At 42.0% G+C, this 23,996-nt stretch overlaps 1 protein-coding gene across 2 annotated transcripts in view; it reads right to left on the bottom strand.

Moving 5' to 3' along the window:
* Positions 1-23,996, bottom strand: part of LOC111967588 (follistatin-related protein 5) — a 194,006-nt gene that overhangs the window by 27,494 nt on the left and 142,516 nt on the right. For both annotated transcript variants that reach the window (XM_023992722.2, XM_023992721.2), the window contains exons 7-10: positions 16,952-17,118; positions 9,280-9,400; positions 4,034-4,195; positions 2,938-3,072 (exon numbers count right to left, since the gene is read on the bottom strand). In XM_023992722.2, coding sequence (XP_023848490.1) covers positions 2,938-3,072; positions 4,034-4,195; positions 9,280-9,400; positions 16,952-17,118 — 585 coding nt within the window. The remainder of the gene's footprint in view (positions 1-2,937; positions 3,073-4,033; positions 4,196-9,279; positions 9,401-16,951; positions 17,119-23,996) is intronic.

Below are 23,996 nucleotides of genomic sequence, written 5' to 3' on the forward strand. Positions count from 1 at the left end.
TATATTTACAGTGGTGTTTGTTTCTTCACGGTTGCCCTTTTCTTGTGGCAACAGGTCACAAATCTTGCTGCTGTGATGGCACACTGGTGGAATTTCACCCAGTAGATATGGGAGTTTATCAAATTGGATTTGTTTTCGAATTCTTTGTGGATCTGTGTAATCTGAGGGAAATATGTCTTCTCTAATATGGTCATTCATTGGGCAGGAGGTTAGGAAGTGCAGCTCAGTTTCCACCTATTTTGTGGGCAGTGTGCACATAGCCTGTCTTCTCTTGAGAGCCATGTCTGCCTACGCGGGCTCTTCTCTCAATAGCAAGGCTATGCTCACTGAGTCTGTACATAGTCAAAGCTTTCCTAATTTGGGTCAGTCACAGTGGTCAGGTATTCTGCCACTGTGTACTCTCTGTTTAGGGCCAAATAGCATTCTAGTTTGCTCTGTTTTGTTTAATCTTTCCAATGTGTCAATAATTATCTTTTTGTTTTCTCATGATTTGGTTGGGTCTAATTGTGCTGTTGTCCTGGGCTCTGTGGGGTGTGTTTGTGTTGTGGAACAGAGCCCTAGGACCAGCTTGCTTAGGGATCTTCTCTCCAGGTTCATCTCTCTGTAGGTGATGGCTTTGTTATGGAAGGTTTGGAATCGCTTCCTTTTAGGTGGTTGTAGAATTTAACGGCTCTTTTCTGGATTTTGATAATTAGTGGGTATCGGCCTAATTCTGCTCTGCATGCATTATTTGGTGTTCTACGTTGTACACGGAGGATATTTTGCAGAATTCTGCATGCAGAGTCTCAATTTGGTGTTTGTCCCATTTTGTGAAATCTTGGTTGGTGAGCGGACCCCAGACCTCACAACCATAAAGGGCAATGGCTCTATGACTGATTCAAGTATTTTTAGCCAGTCCTAATTGGTATGTTGAAATTTATGTTCCTTTTGAGGCATAGAAGGCCCTTCTTGCCTTGTCTCTCAGATCGTTCACAGCTTTGTGGAAGTTACCTGTGGTGCTGATGTTTAGGCCGAGGTATGTATAGTTTTTTGTGTGCTCTAGGGCAACGGTGTCTAGATGGAATTGTGGTCCTGGTGACTGCGACCTTTTTTGGAACACCATTATTTTGGTCTTACTGAGATTTACTGTCAGGGCCCAGGTCTGACAGAATCTGTGCAGAAGATCTAGGTGCTGCTGTAGGCCCTCCTTGGTTGGTGACAGAAGCACCAGATCATCAGCAAACAGTAGACATCTCTCTCTCTCTCTCTCTCTCTCTCTCATGCAGAAGAGAGAGTGGTGGGATGCATCAGTCGTGCAGCGCCTCAGCTTACACACTGACTAAGAGCGCTAACATAGCCTCAGGGCTAGAGAGGCAACCCGAGGCAGTCTGCATTGCGGTCTAGCAGCGCAAGCTAAGCTCCTGGATAAGTAGACAGCCCACAGGGGTAATAAGGGGAGACCAGACGAGGTCAAACATGCATTGGGGTGCTGCTGGGTGGTTATAATGTAGTGGTGGACTATTTCAACATCCACYCTGCTATCTCTTTGATGTTGACTATGGGCTGCGGATCCAAAATGGTCGCAAGTGTGCAGACCTCCTGAGCAGTTTCATCATACACAGTGAATTCAAAGCTTCAAAGGAGGAGACTGACTGAATTCTGACCCAAGAGTAAGTATGCTCTCTGGTTTGGGTATGATCCAAAATGGTCACCAGTGTGTGTGTCAAACCCCTGAGCAGTTTCAACATACTCYGTGGCTTCAAATCTTCAAAGGAGGCAACTGACTGACTTCTGAGTGATCCTGTGATGTGTGACGGCACGTGGAGTGTGTCACTGTCGCTGGGACAGCAGCTAAACCTAATGCATCATCGAAGGGGACATGTGAGTGACTTGAGAGTTAGAGTTGCTCTGTTTGCTTTTTGCGTGCTGTCGTTACAACACATGCTCCAAATAAAACACCATCCCTCCCCGTAACTGCAGCAACAGAGATGTGGCACGGCTGACCGTTTTAATTATGGCACGTGGGGCCGTCTATAGATTAAAGAGTGCGCTACCGTTTTAATTACAGAATATTTTGCCCTATTTTAGCTGACAGTCAAACTGTGCAAAAGTGAAACTGAATCCTAAGTTTAGCTATTTATTCTGAGTAGTTAAGGTTTGGGATAGGGTTAAAGCAGGAAAACAAAAAATAKAAAAAGAGTGCCTAGCACTGGGATTGAACCRGCCATCCTCTGAGCCGTAGCTCGCGGTTTAAGCCCATCCTCAACCCCATTGCCAACACGCCTACTAAACGGTAAGAGACACTCACGTTGCCCCTTGTGGACGTTAGGAAATTGCCATGGAGATAAAATGCCACCCAGTGCCATAATTTCACCCTTTCAATGATGGCACTGGGTGTCGTAATCCACTAGAGTCTGGCCTTCCTTATTAGGAGAGAAGAGGATTAGCGACAACGTGGTTCGCTAATCAGGGATTGATCTCTTCTTTTTTTTTTTTTACATTTTGGAAAGTCCCATGATGAATAGGACTGTGTCTGTTCTGAACACGTACTTGTATCACAATTCTACTTCGTCCCTTAGGGCCACCCAAACATTTCTTCAATAAGCGGAACTATTTTCACACGCCTTTTGATGACGGGACCATCAGTGCAAATCTCCCTCAATTAAATAAGAATCTAAGATAAAAAATTAACAACACAGCCATTAACATAGTATTAGAATAGGTACTCTGTTACTAATGACAACCATTATCCTCCATAGCCAAACGACCAAACTACTAGATAGGAGACAATAATATTGTGTGTAGCTATCTATTATTTCTCTAGCTGAAGCTCTATAAATTTGCTATAAACTATTAACAAGTGACTGGATGAATTATTGAATGTTTTGAGCTGCGTGTCTCCATTATCCCCAGGGAAGMATACACACACGCAAAGGGGACATCATGACTTATACATACGGGTCTTGCGCGCCGAATCCTCCACAAACAGGGAGGAGATGTCCTCGTCCACCCCGGCATCGTTTTTGGCGATACAGGTGTACGCCCCCGTGTCCTCGAAGTGGACGTTGCTGATGTGCACCTCGCTTCCGTTAGCTGGTTGACACAAAAGAAAACATGAGCACACAGACAGACGCGCACAGACACACACGCACACAGACAGACAGGCAGACGGACGCATGCATGCACACACACACACACGCACACAGACACTGTCAGTAAGTGTGGCGCATGCAGATAAAATACAATTTGTGTGTTGCCAGTGACACTTAAGAGATGTTTGCCAATTTTGATCAAAGTCACCCCATAACATAACTGAGACTAATAGGATAGGAGACGGGAGAGTGAGGGGTCTTAACAGGATCTAGTTGTCGCTAACGGTAGGGTGTCTGCCCATCTGGGGAATGATTTTGGTGTCACACCAAAAGCACTAAGAAGAGCCACTGAACATGCCGATTGGCACGTGTGTTTTTCTGTTGCTCATAAGAAAAACGAAAGTTTCCTGACCGATTCCATGTTTGTCCACCATGAGACACTGTAGACGCGGAAGCCTGTTTCACTTCCTTAAAATTACCAGAATAAATCTAAGATAACTCAAGAAATGTGCAATAAATGTTGACGTTTTTGCTGAGGATCTTTTAGTTGTGCAATTTTACATCTAACTAAGGTGTTTGGTGCAGTAATTCTCAAGTAAGAAAAGCTGTTCAACCCATGTTAGTGGAAAAATGGACATTGTCAAATCAAAACACAATATTCCATTTACCCCTTGTGACGCACAGATGTTCCAAACTCCATTTTAGACGAGACTGACTTTATAACCAAAATTACCCAATTTCCACTTTGTAGTRAATTTTGACACTGGAATAAAACATTTTGAAATGGAGTGAAACTGGGAGGTACTAGCTTAACTTCTCCAATGAGAACACATATTTTCCATTTTCYGTTGCGAAAACGTTTTGATTCGGTATACCCTACTGAACATGACCCAGATGTATGTCAGCATTGCTTGATCCAATTTCTAATCCTATTCCCCACCTGCGACTAGATGGAAACCCACCTTGCAGGGTGAGCTGTTTGGACAGCTTGGTAGCGATGTCCATGCCATTCTTCAGCCATGCCAGTTGTGGGTTGGGGATACCCTCAGCATGGCACCGGAGACTGGCCGTCACCCCTGGCTCCCGGGCCTGGCTCTCTGGGTAGACGCGGATGACGGGAGGAACTGCATTGTGGGAAGAAGGAAGAGAAGAACAGATGAATGTAGGCCCACACACTTTGTTGAAAATGACGGGGCTTTTGAAGAATGAGGCAGCCTWATTGGATAAGAACTTTTCTTTTAGAGTGTCTGCCAAGTCCATTTAACTTCTCACCTCTGCATTAACATACTATCAATAGGATCAAGTGCATTTCCAGCATATGCTGAATGCCATTAGAAACATTGGTGTGCTCGGCGAGATCCGCGCAAGCCAAACAAATCAGCCTGATAAATAAGGGAGAGAACCTCGGTGGGACTGGCCATTGATTTTGTTGGGCGACCATTGATTTTGGGCAATCTTTTGTCAGGCAAGGGGATGAGGGGGAAAGGAGCTGCAGGAAGAGACACGACTTTTGTCTAACAGCTTTACTTAAGATGTGTTCAATATAAGAGATTCATAAGCAATGCACTATACCGAATGATCAGGCATTTATAAGCAATAGACACGGAATTTCACAGGTCAACCTGCAGTTTTTGACAAGAGTCATTTTTATGCATTGCTTATGAAAGTGTGACATAGTTCTTATGCAGGGCCCCTATAACTTGTTAGCATATTCCTTAGTACAAAATCTAACTAATATATTTGAATAATCCTTAGAATGGATCGCACATTCTAAGCCTGATTGTCATAATACTAAGGTCAAAGAGAGCTGAAAAATGATTTTCATTATTGAAAAATMAGTTACAAGGTTTAATTGAATCAATGTGTGTCAATGCACTATTGAGTCATCAAGTGCACCTCCAATATTGTTGTAATTTTATGTGGAAGAATCCGTGTAAACAAAGGCAATATGGCAGTTTGTGACCGTATGTTTCTCGGTACTTCACTCTCCCTGTTGAATTTAAGAGTAATGACCTGCTAGAGGTAAATTGGAAACATTAGACCACTCCAACATGCTATCCAGTCATTGACATTTGGGTCACAGCAAATGTGCCCCAAATCTATGGCCTATTTACACACTTTAAAATAGAYGTAAAAACAATACCTGTCACGCCCTGACCATAGAGAGCCTTTTATTCTCTATGTTGGTTAGGTCAGGGTGTGACTAGGGTGGGTTATCTAGGTTGTTTTATGTTTATGTTGGCCTGGTATGGTATGGTTCCCAATCAGAGGCAGCTGTTTATCGTTGTCTCTGATTGGGGATCATATATAGGCAGCCATTTTCCCACTGGGTTTTTGTGGGATCTTGTTTTGCGTCAGTGCATGTGGCACCTCAGTACTGCACGGTCATTGTTGGTTTCTTGTTTTTAAGTTTTTAAGTTTCACAAAATAAAAGATGTGGAACTCAGAGCACGCTGCGCCTTGGTCCATTTATTCTACAGACGATCTTGACAATACCAGTAATACCATTTAACCTCTAAAAGCCTAAGCTAACATATGGAATTGTTTTAAGATGGTCATACCATGGATCATTTAGCGATTTGATTTAGAATTTTAGGACCCCTTTAGGTATCAAAAAGTTAAATAATAATATTCAAAACAGTAAAAAAAAAATAGCATACAGTGGCTGTTTGTAGGCCAAACCGTTTGGACGTTACAGACGTTTTCGCGAGAATACATTTTTTGGGAGATCTCATGGTCTGACAAACACCGCTGTAYCTTGACCACCTTCCACCGCAGATGTGGAAGGCCGCCATAGGAGGATGCTTAAACTGACAGTTTTTGATGGGGATGTTTTTATTATGTTACTTAGATTGGCGTACAGGCGCATCAATAGACTCTTAAGGATTAAAATAGACTTATAAAGAGCAGTAACATCAAGGCTTCAGAGAAGATTTCCACCTTGCTACCCTGGTAGGCTGGCATAGGAGAGAGAAGTGTGCCACTAGCTACAGAGACTATTTCCTGTGGGCTTGARTAGGGAGAGGAAGCCTTTGGCCAGCCAGGTGAGTGTGAGACTCGAGAGTGATTTGGTGCCATGGCCATCTGCTCCCAGTAACACTCTGGTTCCTAGAACCTGCTGCCTACAACATGCCTCAGCTTGAAGGTATGCCACCCAGCAATGCCAAACATACCAACCGGAACGAGCCATAGCAGGTGTAAGATAAAGGTAGCCAGCTGACAGAAATAACACCACTAAAATCCATTAAATGCATAGTTTAAAATGTTGTTTGACTCTTTATGTCAAGCATCATAAAAACYATGGTTTAATGTAGCGGATTCCCACCGGTTACATCGATACCATTTCAGGAAAAGGCGGGCCGAACAGGCCCCCATTAACATTGACGGGGCTGTCGGAGCGAGTCGAGAGTTTCAAGTTCCTTGGTGTCCACATCACCAACGAACTATCATGGTCCAAACATACCAAGACAGTCGTGAAGAGGGCACGACAAAACAGATTATTGTCGCCCCTCAGGAGACTGAAATATTTGTCATGTGTCTGCGTTATTTGTTTATTCTTTATTTGTGTTAGCTTTTTTATTATTACTTTTTATTTTAGGCTTCTTGGTAAGTATTTTCTTCTTTTCTTGAACTGCACTGTTTTGGTTTAAGGCGCTTGTAAGTAAGCATTTCAGCCGGTAAGTCTACACTTTTGTTGTATTAGGCGCATGTGGCATAAATAACGCTTAAAACCTGATTTGATGTAGGAAGACAATTTTTGGAGGTCATCATGCCGTCTTTACAACAGTGACGGCCTTGAGACTCCACTCGTTCTCTTCAATTGATATAGCTACAGTCAGACTACACATTGTTATTAAGCGCCCTAAGCGTCTTATTAAACCTGGACAAAAAATATATATTATACTGCTAAAAAAACACTTTGCTTATTTTTCATGGTGAGTGGCTTTGGTGCTTGCCTCCCTCCTCGCTCCGCTCCAAAATGTCTATCTTCCCGCTGTGCCTTTGTAAACATTCCTTGTTCATGTTTCGAATCAGCATTTCTTAAGCTCCGGGTCAGGCATACGAAGTGAAGATTAATAAAGTATAGTGGTTTTCAACATCAAAACTGAGATTCGACAGAATTGAGACGTGTTTGTACGCGCTGATGTCTTTGGAGATGACAAAGGAGACATAGTGATTACAAGTATATGTAGGACCCAGCGGGTTGACAGCTCTATCATAAAACTCCCAGCCTGCCGTCAATGTCACAGCAGCAAGTCTGCCTTCAGCACTTGGTGGCAAGGGAAGTGTGTGTATCATGCACACGCACACACACACACACACACACATCAGCACAACACACACATCACATCACACACGACACATCACAAACACACATTACACACACACTCACCACATGGGACACACACAAAAATCACATAGATACAGCACATAGGTACACTGCAATGCATGCATGCATGCACGCACGCACACGGACATACACGCATACACACAGACATGCACGCATACAAACAGGCATGCACGCACACAAACAGGCACACGGACATACATGCATACACACASGCATGCACGCATACAAACAGGCACACACACGCCCTCCCCCACACACATAGCCCTTCAGGGGACAGCCTTGCCAGCACACTCAAGGGTGGTTTCAGACTTTCAACTTTTCACCAAATTGACTCGTAGCCCCTGTGAGTCCCCTGCCCTCTGTGTTTCATCTCAAGCATCACGACCAAGGCGAGCCCCATTATAGGGGCTGTCGGAGTGTTCTGGGTCCCCCACCATGGAAAACACTTTTTCTCTGCGTAGTGATTAGTCTTTCTTCCTGCCTGTTCTCACAGCTAGCTCTGGGCCACCCATGAAGGTTTCCAAACATCAGAGASAGGGAACCATACACGGATGCCCCACATCCCTACAGCCAATGAGGACCAAGACTGTGAAAGACAACTTCGTCAAATCGAGGGATACAATTTACGTGAATACATATACATACACCGAGTTAGAACACGAACAGCTCCGGACACAAGAATAATGCTCATGTGGCTTTTTTCACAAATTGTCACTGCAATTGCTCAGTGCTGATTAACAATGTCTAAAAATCCTGTAATAGCAATCAATGTAATACATTTACATATAATATATATAATACGCATGTAATAACATATGGAAAGCCTGTAGAGAGGAGATTTTGTTGAGTCATCTGGCTGTAATCAGTTGTTTTCCATTACTCAAGCAGCTATGGATCATAAAAATAAGAATTTGTTCTTAACTGACATGCCTAGTTAAATAAAGGTCAAAATAAAAATAAATAAGCATTTGACRATAATTAAATGCATTTCTATATAATACAGTGGTTATCAAAATATGGTATTTTTGGACCAAACCCTGAACTTTATTTCCAGAAAAAGGTGAACATTATCCCCTGACAATTCTGATATGAGTTTTTTTTCAATGTTTTGACACATAATTGAGCGAAAAATCAGTGAACCCTGATGGCTGTTCGCACAAAGATGAACTTTTTCGCCCCATCCATTTCKAGAATCATTTGCCAGGCTGCATTTACCCGGACCAGCCAATTTGTTTTTCAACCAATTAAAGCGATACATTATCATTAACTACACCGTGAGTGATACTGTGTGTGCTTTAAGGTCATCGTTAATGGAAACTGTCTGTTTCAAAACGATTGTCCTTCTGTCAGAAATTCGGCAGCAGTGAGTGTTTTAAGACAGCAGCAAGTACTATCTTTTCCTGCGTGCCTCAACTCATGCCTCTAATAGGAAAATGGCATCGACAAGACATGGCCTCCTTTCCAATTACAAATCTAACACTTGAAAGCATTTTCACACAACTAAGGGCTATTTGATTAGTTACATCTGACTGAGTGATCATCCTGAAAGAAAGGAAAGCAGTTTGATCACTCTGGTAGAATTATAGATCCAAAACAACACTCTCAACAAGCTCATGTCGCATTCCCAGTTTCCTTTCGSCGTATTTAGAGAAAAAAAGGAAACTTGACAGCCCCGTAAGCATTTCATTTCACCTCACATATCTCTGTCTCAATGGTGGCGTGTCAAAGTATCCAGGCGCACCCTCGGGTGTGATTTAACCGCATTTGGCGTGGATAGGCATTTGGCTGTGACGCAGCTGCGGAAGGAAGTGTGAGAGTGTACCGTTCTGTTCCCGCCGAGCGGAGGCGGCGGCTTACCGTTCACCTGGAGCGTGTGCGTCTGCGAGAGCTGCTCGTACCCGTCAGCATGGCAGGTGTAGTTCCCTGTATGGGTGGTGGTCACCTTGGTGACGTACAATGAGCCGTCATCTCCGAAATCCTGCAGAAGAAGAAAGAGGGACGTCACAATGACTGTGTGGGACCAAAAAAACTACGAATGGGGTTGTTTTCGAATTCACCTCAAAATCGAATTCACCTCAGTGTGAATGATATTCAGATCTGAAAAAGGAAAATGTTTTGAGAATGTGCAATATGTGCTCAGGCAATATGGCTGTGGGGCTTGCAGCAGAGCGAATTGGTGTTCTTGGAACTTTTGTGAAGCAGCAAAGGAAAACTGGGGACGAGGAGGACATGATCAATAAAAGCACACTGTGACATACATTTCCATCAAAGACAAGCAGTTGTTCAACAATTATCTTCCACTTATTGTTTTTTGTATGCCTGCTACCATAATACCCAATACTGGGCCCTTAACGACATGTGATAAGAGTAAAGCTACACTTTAACATTTCTACGTATTATCTTATATGAAAAGAGAAAACCTGCACTGCATCTTATCAAAAACGTCCAGGAAGCAACTATGAAAAACTGCTTTGTCTTTCGTTTAGGCCTGYAATTCACCTATAGTTGGGCTAGTTTTAATACCAGAGGTAGGTTAAAGTAAGTCTGTCTGTAATTTTATGGTAATCAAATCAAAATCAAATCAATGTTTATTGGTCCCGTACACAGATTAGCCGATCGCAGGTGCAACGAAATGCTTAACACACATAAGGAKAAATAAGGAAAACAAGAAATTACGAATAACAAGTCAACGTGAACTAATGTTCTTCGTGTTCAGCATAGTCAATTGAAAATGCCATTATGAGTAATCACTGAAAAGAGCCAAATGAGAGAATGTAATTCGTTTTTTTTTTTTTTTACATGAATGCAACACAAATACACGTTTCACTGCGCAATTTCAACTGACAAGCCGATCTGTGAGGCTACCAAGGTCATGATAAACAACTGGAACAAATGTAATGTATGCTGTGTCATGATCAAGCTGGTGGTGAAAACAAATAAACTCRGKAAAAAAAGAAACGTCCCTTTTTTCAGGACCCTGTCTTTCAAAGATGATTCGTTAACAATCCAAATAACTTCGCAGATCTTCATTGTAAAGGGTTTAAACACTGTTTCCCATGCCTGTTCAATGAACCATAAACAATTCATGAACATGCACCTGTGGAACGGTCGTTAAGACACTAACAGCTTACAGACGGTAGGCAATTAAGGGCATAGTTACYAAAACGTAGGACACTAAAGAGGCCTTTCTACTAACTCTGAAAAAACTCCAAAAGAAAGATGCCCAGGGTCCCTGCTCATCTGCGTGAACATGCCTTTGGCATGCTGCAAGGAGGCATGAGGACTGCAGATGTGGCCAGGGCAATAAATTGCAAAATGACGTTACTGTTGAGACGCCTAAGACAGCGCTACAGGGAGACAGGACGGACAGCTGATTGTCCGTCGCAGTGGCAGACCACGTGTAAACACCTGCACGGATTGTACATCCGAACATCACACCTGCGGAACAGGTACAGGATGGCAACAACACTGCACGAGTTACACCAGGAACGCACAATCCCTCATCAGTGCTCAGACTGTCCGCAATAGACTGAGAAAGGCTGGACTGAGGGCTTGTAGGCCTGTTGTAAGGCAGGTCCTCACCAGACATCACCAGCACCATGTCAACTATGGGTACAAACCCACTGTCGCTGGACCAGACAGGACAGGCAAAAAGTGCTTTCACTGACAAGTCGTGGTTTTGTCCTCACCAGGGGTGATGGTCGGATTCGCGTTTATCGTCGAAGGAATGAGCATTACACCGAGGCCTGTAACTCTGGAGCGGGATCGATTTGGAGGTGGAGGGTCCGTCATGGTCTGGGGTGGTGTGTCACACATCATCGTACTGAGCTGGTTGTCATTGCAGGAAATCTCAACGCTGTGCATTACACAGACATCCTCCTCCCTCATGTAGTTACCTACTTGCAGGCTCATCCTGACATGACCCTCCAGCATGACAATGCCACCAGCCATATCTGCTCGTTCTGTGATGATTTCCGCAAGACAGGAATGTCAGTGTCTGCCATGGCAGCAAGAGCCTGGATCTCAATCCACTTTGAGCACGTCTGGGACCTGTTGGATCGGAGGGTGAGGGCTAGGGCCATTCCCTCAGAAATGACCGGGAACTTGCAGGTGCCTTGGTGGAAGAGTGGGGTAACATCTCACAGCAAGAACTGGCAAATCTGGTGGCAGTCCATGAGGAGGAGATGCACTAAGTACTTATGGAGCTGGTGGCCACACCAGACTGACTGTTACTTTTGATTTTGACCCCCCCTTTGTTCAGTGACACATTAATTCAATTCCCTGTAGTCACATATCTGTGGAACTTGTTCAGTTTATATCTCAGTTGTTGAATCTTGTTGTGTTTATACAAATACTTACACATAAAAAATAAACGCAGTTGACAGTGAGAGGACGTTTCTTTTTTTGCTGAGTTTAGATGCTGAGTAAGAAGAAAAATAAAACAATTGAATAAAAAAAGAATACTGCTGTTAACAGTACATTGAAATAAGCCCCAAAGCTAATGAATCCATCTGGAAATAACTTAAATTCACTTCCTCATTTAACGCCTATCAACATTTGTACTTTCACAGGTAATTTGATATTTTTTWATGGGAGTATTTCTTACTTCAGTTAGTTGATAAAAATGTATTCATTCTAATTTGATTAGGCAGCTTTCCTTGCTGGAAACCCAGACAGACCTGAAAAAAGATAGCAAATCTGTGTTTCATGTCATAATTCAATTAGAATTCCAATCATGTCTGATGGCATTGTTTAGGTCTCAGAGTCAGTACATGTCGTCCCTTACATAGACCTGCAAGACAGCTATAAAGAATAGCCATGGGCCACCATGTTTGGCAGGTGCAACCTCTATGACCAAATAAACAGCGATCAGGTATGAGATTGTGAGACTCAGGCTGTACTGGATCATCATACCYTCGCTGTGTGAAGGGAATTGATGGCACGTTTTTGCCCCTCTGCGGAAAGCATATTGTGTCACCCTTCTAAATGAAAAATGAATGGGAGGAGAAATGAAACTCAGAGGGGTGGAACTAGAGGCACTGGAGGCGATCGACCCCGTACCCTTCCTCCACTCCTCCTTCCCCCTCCACCCCTCAGACACAGCTGAGGGAAGGTGAGACGGTGAGACAGAGGAGCAAAAAGAGGAAAAGGAAGAAGATTTACAGGCCATCCTGATAGAAGAAAATGGCTGCCATACTCTCTCAGCAACCCTTTGCATGACCAGCTGACCTCTTAAAGAACACCAAGGAACTGTCTCATTGGCATCTAATACAGGGCAGGAGATGTGACCCTAATACAGGGCAGGACATGTGAGGCCAGGTGTATAAGCCGACTTCTTCAATATGAGGTCAAGGTCGGATGTATCCATGACAGGGAATTCATTAGCTTTGTGGGCTTTTTATTGTGGATGACTTCAGTTCCGATAAAACCTACCTGTGTTGGGATCTGCTGGGGACAAAGAACACAAATTAAATATTTAGATGTTAGTTAAAAGGAAGAGTTGAGTAAAGGTTAACTTTGAAGGAAGACATGACACAACATATAAAGCAGGCAATGGCAACTATCAGAAGTTGGCACGCTTTCCACCATGTTACACTACTCCTCTTACAGCTTAATTTATTTCATGCATTTTGTGTTTCAGACAATGGATATGAATTGGAGTATTTACAGAGGWAGTATAGCGAATAGAGAAGTCTTATAGCTCAACATGTACAGTACCAGTCAAAGGTTTGGACACACCTATTCATTCAAGGGTTTTTCTTTATTTTTACTATTTTCTACATTGTAGAATAATAGTGAATACATCAAAACTGAAATAAKACATATGGAATCAAGTAGTAACCAAYAAAGTGTTAAACAAATCAAAAAATATTTTCGATTTTCGATTCTTCAAAGTKGCCACCCTTGATGACAGCTTTGCACACTCTTGGCATTCTCTCAACCAGCTTCATGAGGTACTCATCTGGAATGCTTTTACAACAGTCTTGAAGGAGTTCCCACATATGCTGAGCACTTGTTGGCTGCTTTTCCTCCACTCTCATCCCAAACCATCTSAAAGGGTTTGATGTCAGGTGATTGTGGAGGCCAGGTTCTGATGCAGCACTCCATCACCCTCATTCTTGGTCAAATAGCCCTTACACAGCCTGAATGTGTGTTTTGGGTCATTGTCCTGTTGAAAAACAAATGATAGTCCGACTAAGCCCAAACCAGATGGGACYGCGTATCGCTGCAGAATGCTGTGGTAGCCATGATGGTTAAGTGTMCCTTGAATTCTAAATAAATCACCGACAGTGTCACCAGCAATGCACCCCCACACCATCACACCTCCATAATAATAATAATTCATTCAKCTTTGCGTCTCACAAAGATACAGCGGATGGAATCAAAAATCTCAAATTTGGACTCATCAGACCAAAGGACAGACTTCCACCGGTCTAAWGTCCATTGCTTGTGTTTTTTGGCCCAAGCAAGTCTCTTATTATTATTGGTGTCTTTTAGTAGTGGTTTCTTTGCAGCAATTTGACCATGAAGGCCTGATTCACGCAGTCTCCTCTGAACAGTTAATGTTGAGATATGTCTGTTACAATCTGAGGTGCAGTTAATATCTGAGGCTGGTAACTCTAATGAACTTATCCTCTGCAGCAGAGGTAACTCTGGGTCTTCCTTTCCTGTACCAAATAGGGCTGTCTCCTGTATACCAACCCTACATTGTCACAACACAACTGATCYGCTAAAACYCATTAAGAGGGAAAGAAATTCCACAAATTAACTTTTAACAASGCACACCTGTTAATGGAAATGCATTCCAGGTGACTACCTCATGAAGCTGGTTGAGAGAATGCCAAGAGTGTGCAAAGCTGACATCAAGAAAAAGGGTGGCTACTTTGAAGAATCTCAAATATAACATATATTTTTATTTGTTTAACACTTTTTTGGTTACTACATGATTCCATATGTGTTATTTCATCGTTTTGATGTCTTCACTATTATTCTACATTGTAGAAAATAGTAAAAATMAAGAAAATCCCTTTTATGAGTAGGTGTGTTCAAACTTTTGACTAGTCATGTACATGCAGTGTAAAGTATGCCTATATAGATTAAAATCCTAGCTGCTTTACCCCACTCAGTACAATAGGCTCTTGAACATTGGGAGATAAACCACAATACGCATAAACCCTTGATCAGGGCAAACCAAGACTCTGAAGATAAGTGCAGAACCGAGACACACTGTCTCCTCTCTCCTCTATTACAATTACACATGAAGTCCTTAAGCTTCTATGCCGGATGTGCCGAGTAGGCAGTCTAGACACAAGACTCAATGTAGATACTCTCCCAAGCAGTGCACTCATCCTTGCAGTCTTCATCATGCTTCGGCCCTCTCCTGTCTGGAGCATCCTAATACCAGCCAACAGCTGAGGATGATGATGCAATGCCCAGCAACTGTCATATTCATGGTATTAGAGTAAGCTGCTTTGTCAAAATGGAAACCGGCTCTATTGAACTCCATAATAAGAGCACACCATTAGGATTAATGTGGGATTCACTGAGTCGGACTGTTGACAGATTTTTTTATTTTTATAACACCKATTCTTAAAGGGAAGTGGTCTGTTAAATTAGACAGTGTAAATCCTAGAAATCCATTTACTGAAGTACAACTCCAATTAGTGTTGGCAGTTCAGGCCTTGGCATACTAAAAGGCACAATTATACCAAAACTTCGGTGAAATTGGATAATTGGCCTTCACAGAGGGGGTTGGTGAACACCAGGTYCGCATAAATCCTCTCACTTTTCTATGAACAACTCTGTTGGCAATTAGCCACAAGACTAAGGGCAATAAATAATCTAGGGTAAYCCGGTTTTGGGTTTTTGCTGATGTACCATTAGCATTTTGCTTGACATTTCGCTTAGTCTAGTTAGTGATAAAACACTTGGTACAGACACTTTTATGTTTAGTAAGAAATGACTGTCTGACTGACTAACTAGACTAAGCGACAATCTCTTGAGTCTTTTGTTGTTCTCATGGCTGGTGGGCTGTTCATAACAATAGGCCATCTGCGGTAATCATCTGCCCAAGGTCGTGGACGACCTTGTTAGACGACTGCAGGAAAATAAATCCAACGCTGACAGACACCGGGATCAAAGTTGAGCTCACACTGAGGGAAGCGGTGGGCAGAATACAGTTAACCTGAATGGCACGGAAACTGATGCTAACATAACAGAATGAAGGTATCCCTACTTGACTTCATTAGCCTGTGGCTGAATTGAAATAGTGTACATACAGTACAGTGTAGTGTCCAAATCAATTGAGCTGTTGCAGTCCGTAACACTGCAACGCTGTGTAAGGTTGGTTTTCTGCTACATCACAGCACATCGTATTAGGAACCTGTTAGTACAATAACAGTTGATATCAACTAACTGTATGTCGATGCTAACAATAAAACATGTCTCCTTCAATTCAACAGGGAAATAAGTTATTCTATGTGAAGAGGATGAAACAAAGACCCCCCTTCAGGTTGCAAAACCTCTGAACTCCATGGGATGTCTTCAGCGGTTGCTCGATGCTACCCACATGGATCGAGTAAAGTAAAACAGAAAATATCTACCATATACAGGAGCCGAATGACATCGAAGTCGACCTAACTTGACCTGACAGGGCCGTTACTTTACCCAAGAGTTAAATCTAGCTCACTCACTTTAATCCAACTTGGCATAGGCTTGTTTTTACGCATTCCCATGTCAGTTTGCCGTACAAAATTATGAATCATTTATTATAGAGGGGACTGGGGGGYAAAAATGGCAGTGCGCCTGCTTTCAACATGCTAGTCATCAAGCACCTTGGAGAGTCGGCGATGGACGGGGCCAAGAAAGAAGAAGATTCTTCGTGTAAACGGAGGATCAGAAGAAGCTAAAGCGCTTGGAAACAGTTGGGAGAGAAATCKAATTCCAGGGATGATGGTGCTCGGTGATGATTGGCGGCAGCTGTGCAATTCCTCACACAGTTTTAAAGGTCATCAACATTTAATGTTACATTAGCGGCTTCGCTGGACCTCCTTTATCTAATGCGACAGTGTTGACTCAATTATGCATGGTCGAGTCAGCTATAGCTTGGCCAACCCTGAAGGGGGAGAACGTAGAGAGTGGGCAGTGTTGCCTGGTGACTCACTGAACCTCCAGTCTCTAAGTGTCCTGTCTTTGAAGAAGGATGAAAGCGGCATGGTGGTTGTCGGGGGCTACCGGCAGATTCAGCACACAGACAATGTCAGAGACGATGACACGCTCGGCGGGAAGTAAAAATAGGTGCTTCCCCATTGGAGTTGAACCCCTTTGGTATCCCTCTCAGCAGACTGAATATCTGACATTGTGAATAACTGTCAAACCCAAAATGTTGTTCAAAAGCTCTAGGTCAACCTTTTGATTTGTCCAGGTTAAAGAAAGTGTGTGTGTGTGTGTGTGTGTGTGTGTGCGTGCATGTGTCTTACAAAACTACAAGTTCAGCTGTGTTTCAGGTGAGGTTGCAGGCACCACTTACATTTATGTCCTCCAGATCCAGCGAGTTGAGAACCTGATTGTTGCGTTTCCAGATGATGGGAGGTCTCTGCTCCCCTGTGATTGCACAAGTCAAGATGGCACTCTGGCCAACGGTTACCGTAGTGATGCTCAATTTCTGGTCATCGGGCAGGGTGAGCTGGTACACTTCTGTAAAGAAAGAAAGCCAGCTGGTAATTAGATCACCCGTTAGTCATAGAGAGCGGTGAGACAGACACTTTTGTTCTACCAGGGTGCTTAAATGTAAGAATTCAAATGTGTGTGTGTGTGTGTGTACTGTGTGTGTGTGTGTGTGTGTGTGTGTGTACTTGCTGGGACCAACTGTAGTAAACAAAAATTTGACCAACTGGGGATATTTTGTTGGTCCCCACAAGGTCAAATGCTATTTCTAGGGGGTTTAGGGTTAAGGTTAAAATGAGTGTAAGGGTTAGAATTAGGTTTAGGAGCTAGGGTTAGGTTTTCGGGTTAAGGTAAGGGTATGGGTACGGGTACGGGATGAATGAAAATAGGATTTTGAATGGGACTGAATTGTATGACCCCAAAAGGTTAGCTGCGCAAGACTGTGTCAGTGTGTGTGTGCATGCATTTACTTCCACATATCAAAGAAGCATGCAAAACGATGTTTTGTGTGTGTGAGCACAGCACAATGAAAAGCAGAGTGATTATGGTGCAGTGTGTTTGTGCACATTCTTTGAATTAATCAAGCTGGAAAAAGTCGAATAGACAGAAAGAGTCTCAATTAGCCAGTGTTTTGTTGGCAAGGCACAACATTACTGCATGATATTGTTTGTTTTCTGGTAAAATATGCATAGGAGAAACATAATGAGTTCATACATCAAGAAAAAGTTTATGAAATTAGGAGCTATGTAAAAACATTGAGTAAACAAGAGGTTTAATGTACATTTCATTTAAACCATGCCCATATCTCCAAGGATTCCTTCCACCCAAKTAGCTATCCATATTATCATGTGGACTTTTCCAAAGGGATTGTGGGTGTTCTATTCAATTTCCCACAACGCCACCATATTTATGTAATATTTACATAAAGAGATTATTTGAAATATTGCATATTGCATATTGCTATCGTCACTTCTTGCTCTATTGAAAGCATATTATTCTATAACAATATGCTGTATTATGCTGCCATAAATCTAAAGCCTTTATTAAAAAATATATATGTTAATGTTAACTTATTTTTAGTTTACAAGGGATTCAAGGCACAGAACTTTTGTGTGTGGCCAGTAAGGGTGTCGATGGTTAACGACTATTACGCTTCCAGTTCTTCAATAAGACAATGAATGAAAAAAAGAGTCTGTTACCCAAGCATCCCTTTAACTCTGTTATGTAACTAGATTTGTAACTAGTGTGAGCCTTTTAATTTTCCTCTTTGGCTAATGAGCAACAGAGCAAAAGGAAACACTGACTCAATTTGTTCTGCTCCTGAGAGCATGAAATACAAAACCTAATGAAAGAAAAGCCCAGTTCCGGAGACTAGCAATTAGCTTAGCGCACCGAAACACAACTGAGAAGGGGAAGACAGTACAGGTGCATCAAAGCTGGGACTGAGACTGATGAACAGCTTCCATCTCCAGGCCATCAGACTMTTAAACAGTCACCACTAGCCGGCCTCCGTCCAGTACCCTGCTCTGAACCTTAGGCACTGTTACTAGCTGGCTACCACCCGGTACTCCACCCTGCACCTTAGAGACTGCTGCCCTATGTACATAGAGTCATTCAACACTAGTCACTTTAACAATGCTTACATACTGTTTTACCCAGTTTATATTTATATACTGTGTTCTAGTCATGGCTCATCCTATATAACTACTGCTGTACACACCTTTTCTAATACATTTACTTTCCATACTGTCTATACACACCATCATATACATACTGTACACTAGTATATATATATATATATACACACAATGCATTTGGAAAGTATTCAGACCCCTCAACTTTTTCCACATTTTGCTACGTTACAGCCTTATTCTAAAATTGATTAAAAATGTAAAAACAATCTCATCAATCTACAGTCGTGGCCAAAAGTTTGGAGAATGACACAAATATTAATGTTCAAAGTCTGCTGCCTCAGTTTGTTTGATGGCAATTTGCATATACTCCAGAATGTTATGAAGAGTGATCAGATGAATTGCAATTAATTGCAAAGTCCCTCTTTGCCATGCAAATTAACTGAATACCTCAAAAACATTTCCACTGCATTTAAGCCCTGCCACAAAAGGACCAGCTGACATCATGTCAGTGATTCTCTCGTTAACACAGGTGTGAGTGTTGACGAGGACAAGGCTGGAGATCACTCTGTCATGCTGATTGAGTTCGAATAACAGACTGGAAGCTTCAAAAGGAGGGTGGTGCTTGGAATCATTGTTCTTCCTCTGTCAACCATAGTTACCTGCAAGGAAACCCCTGCCGTCATCATTGCTTTGCACAAAAAGGGCTTCACAAGCAAGGATATTGCTGCCAGTAAGATTGCACCTAAATCAACCATTTATCGGATCATCAAGAACTTCAAGGAGAGCAGTTCAATTGTTGTGCTGAAGGCTTCAGGGCGCCCAAGAAAGTCAAACAAACGCCAGGACCGTCTCCTAAAGTTGATTCAGCTGTGGGATCGGGGCACCACCAGTACAGAGCTTGCTCAGCAATGGCAGCGGGCAGGTGTGAGTGCATCTGCAAGCACAGTGAGGCGAAGACTTTTGAAGGATGGCTTGGTGTCAAGAAGGGCAGCAAAGAAGCCACTTCTCTCCAGGAAAAACATCAGGGACAGACTGATATTCTGCAAAAGGTACAGGGATTGGACTGCTGAGGACTGGGGTAAAGTCATTTTCTCTGATTCCCTTTTCCGATTGTTTGGGGCATCCGGAAAAAAGCTTGTCCGGAGAAGACAAGGTGAGCGCTACCATCAGTCCTGTGTCATGCCACTAGTAAAGCATCCTGAGACCATTCATGTGTGGGGTTGCTTCTCAGCCAAGGGAGTGGGCTCACTCACAATTTTGCCTAAGAACACAGCCATGAATAAAGAATGGTACCAACACATCCTCCGAGAGCAACTTCTCCCAACCATCCAGGAACAGTTTGGTGACGAACAATGCCTTTTCCAGCATGATGGAGCACCTTGCCATGAGGCAAAAGTAAGTGGCTTGGTATAACTAAGTGGCTCGGGGGAACAAAACATCAATATTTTGGGTCCATGGCCAGGAAACTCCCCAGACCTTAACCCCATTGAGAACTTGTGGTCAATCCTCAAGAGGCGGGTGGACAAACAAAACCCCACAAATTCTGACAAACTCCAAGCATTGATTATGCAAGAATGGGCTGCCATCAGTCAGGATGTGGCCCAGAAGTTAATTGACAGCATGCCAGGGCGGATTGCAGAGGTCTTGAAAAAGAAGGGTCAACACTGCAAATATTGACTCTTTGCATCAACTTCATGTAATTGTCAATAAAATCCTTTGACACTTATGAAATGCTTGTAATTATACTTCAGTTTTCCATAGTAACATCTGACAAAAATATCTAAAGWCACTGAAGCAGCAAACTTTGTGAAAATTAATATTTGTSWRWRTSWYAAKTTTTGGCCACAACTGTACACACCCCATAATGACAAAGCAAAAACAGAAACCAGTTTTTTATTTCTAATACGTTTGCAAAATGTTTTAAAAACATGTTTTTGCTTTGTCATTCTGGGGTATTGTGTGTAGATTGATGAGGAACTGTTTTWATTTAATCCATTTTGGAATAAGGCTGAAAAAGTCAAGGGGTCTGAATACTTTCCGATTGAACTGTATATTCCGGACTCTGACATTGCTCGTTCTGATATTTCTCAATTTCTTTCTTTTTACATTTTTGGATTATGTGTGTATTATTTTGTATGGCTAGCTATTACTGCACCGTTGGAGCTAGAAACATAAGCCTTTCACTGCACCTGTGATAACATCTGCAAATTGGTGTATGCGAACCACTTTGATTTGATGAGCTGTAATTAGGCTAAACTCTGCGTGTGGTGTAGGTTACCTTTTAGCAAAAGTCGTGTTAATACATAACGATCTTCTAAGTCAATCTGTTTGTTGTGTCTGTACCATTTATGTGATTCCTGAACTGGAATAACCCCCATATGATCAWTGCTTGAAGACTGCAGATACCCAATTCTGTAGGAAACACAAATAAAGATATACTGTACCTTGCTGCGCTCTTGCCCTAAGTCAAGATTGTATTGACTAGTGCTTTAAAATGGTTCATAACCCCAAGCAATGCATGTCCAGTTTTACTATAGGGTTTAAAAGATCACTAAAAAACTTGAACAGGATTGCTCTTTTCAAGATTAAGTGAAGCTGACTGTGTCATTAAGTCATGAATATGTACAATTCCACTTCTACGTTGTTTCAAGAATTCTTGGGAGATGTTTCGCGTGGAGAGAGGATTGCATACGATTGTCCTGGAACGATGTATTGTCCTTTGTGAAATTCCCATGTGGAACACTAAATCCAAGACACAAGACATAGAGTCGCTAGTGGAAGTCTACACTCCATTCTAAGTTTTCACATTTTGCTGCCTTAACCTTAAATCTAAAAATCCATTAGATTTGTTTCCTATCAAAGAAAAATTATGGAAAATGTTTGCGTATGTCTTCACACCCCAGAGTTAATACTTGATGGAAGGAGCTTTGGCAGCCATTACAGCTGTGAATCATTTTGAATAAGATTCTACCAACTTTGCACAACTCTTTGGGCAAGTTATATTATKATTTTTTATAGCTCAGTAAATTTGTTWGGGAGTCATTGATGCACAGCAAGATTCAAATACAGATTTACAGTGTGTTCAGAAAGTATTCACACCCCTTGACTTTTTCCAAATGTTTTTGCATTACAGCCTGACTTTAAAATGGATTATTCAACTGAAATGTTGTGTCACTGGCCTACGCACAATACCCCATAATGTCAAAGTGGAATTATGTTTTTGTAATTGTTTACAAATTAGCTGAAATGTATTGAGTCAATAAGTATTCAACCACTTTGTTATGGCACGCCTAAATAAGTTCAGGAGTAAAAATGTGCTTAACAATTTACATATTAAGTTGACTGACTACCTCATCTCTGTACCCCACACATGTATCTGTAAGGTCCCTCAGTCGTGCAGTGAATTTCAAACACAGATTCCACCACAAAGACCAGGGAGGTGCTTGTTTCAAAGTTGGTTGTTGATCATTGCTAGACAGCCATTTTCATGTCTTGCCATATATTCAAGCTGATTTAAGTCAAAACTGTAACTAGGCCACTCAGGAACATTCAATGTCATCTTGGTAAACAACTCCAGTCTATATTTGGCCTTGTGTTTTAGGTTATTGTCCTGCTGAAAGGTGCATTTTTATCACAGTGTCTGTTTGAAAACAGACTGAACCAGGTTTTCCTCTAGGATTTTCCGTTTCTTTTTATCCCCCAAAAACCCTCTAGTTCTTGCCAATGAAAAGCATACCCATAACACCGTGCTTGAAAATATGAAGAGTACTACACAGTGATGTGTTGTGTTGGATTTGCCCCAAACATAACACTTTGTATTCAGGACATGAAGTCGATTTCTTTGCCACATTTTTTGCAGTATTACTTTAGTGCCTTATTGCAAACCAAATGCATTTTTTTGAATACTTTTATTCTGTACAGGTTTCCTTATTTTCARTGWGCCAATTAGGTTAGTATTGGGAGTAACTACAATCCATCTTCAGTTTTCTCCTATCACAGCCATTAACTGTTTTAAAGTCACCATTGGTATCATGGTGAAATCCCTGGCAACTGAGTTAGGAAGGACGCCTGTATCTTTGTAGTGACTGAGTGTATTGATACACCATCCAGTTCACCATGCTCAAAGGTATATTCAATATTACATTTTTTTACCCATCACCCATTAGGTGCCCTTCTTTATGAAACAAGCGACAGAGCTTGAKGAATTTGTTAAAGAATAATGTGCAAATATTGTACAATACAGGTGTGCAAAGCTCTTAGAGACCTACCCAGAAAAACTCACAGCTGTAACCTCTGCCAAAGGTGATTCTAACATGTATTGACTCAGGGGTGTGATTACTTACAGTATGTAAATTATATAATTCTGTATTTAATTTTCAATAATTTTGCAAAGAATTCTAAAAARATTATTTCACTTTTCCATTATGGGGTATAGTGTGTAGATGMGTGAGAATTCAGGCTGTAACACAACAAAATGTGGAACAAGTCAAGGGGTATGAATACTTTCTGAAGGCACTGTAAGTCGGGCCTGAGACTGGACCACTCAGGACCACTCAACACATCTTGGAAAGCCATTCTGGTGTGTCTTCAGTATGAAAATCTGTCCCTATGAAGAAAAAACGATATTATAGGYTCAGATTTTCAGAAGACAGACAGGTTTTCCACTAATATTTTACCTGGGCTTTGCTCCTTTCATGTTTCTTTTGATCCTGACAAACTCCCAAGTACCTGCCTATAACAAGCACACCCATAACATGATGCCACCACAATATTAGAAAATACAGAGGGTTTCACCTGCTGTATATTACTTAACGGTCTTGTTGGAAACAGAATGGATGATTTTTTGTGGATTTGTAAACACAGGCTTTCCTCTTTTCACTTTGTCATAGAGGTCAGCACTGTGGAGTGAATGCAATGTTGTTGAACCTCTGTATTTGTAAGTATTGTGGTGGCAGCATCATATTATGCTTGTCACCYGCAGGGACTGGGGAGTTTGTCAAGATGAAAGAAACATGAAAGGAGCAAAGCCCAGATAAAAAGTTGGATGAAACCCTGCCTCATCTTTTGAATACCTAACCTTGGGATAGTTATATTTTCAGCGGGACAAATACACACCCGAATGGCTTTCCAATAGGTGTTGAGTGTTCCTGAACGGTCCAGTCTCAGTCCTGASCTAAATCGGCYTAAAAATCAGAGACAATGTTTGAATATAGTTGTCCATTAATGACCCACAACCCAAACAATGGATATATGTTGCTTTAAGAGTTGTACAAA

Source organism: Salvelinus sp. IW2-2015, linkage group LG8 (assembly GCF_002910315.2).
Source record: "Salvelinus sp. IW2-2015 linkage group LG8, ASM291031v2, whole genome shotgun sequence".
In the NCBI taxonomy this organism is placed as follows: Eukaryota; Metazoa; Chordata; class Actinopteri; order Salmoniformes; family Salmonidae; genus Salvelinus; species Salvelinus sp. IW2-2015.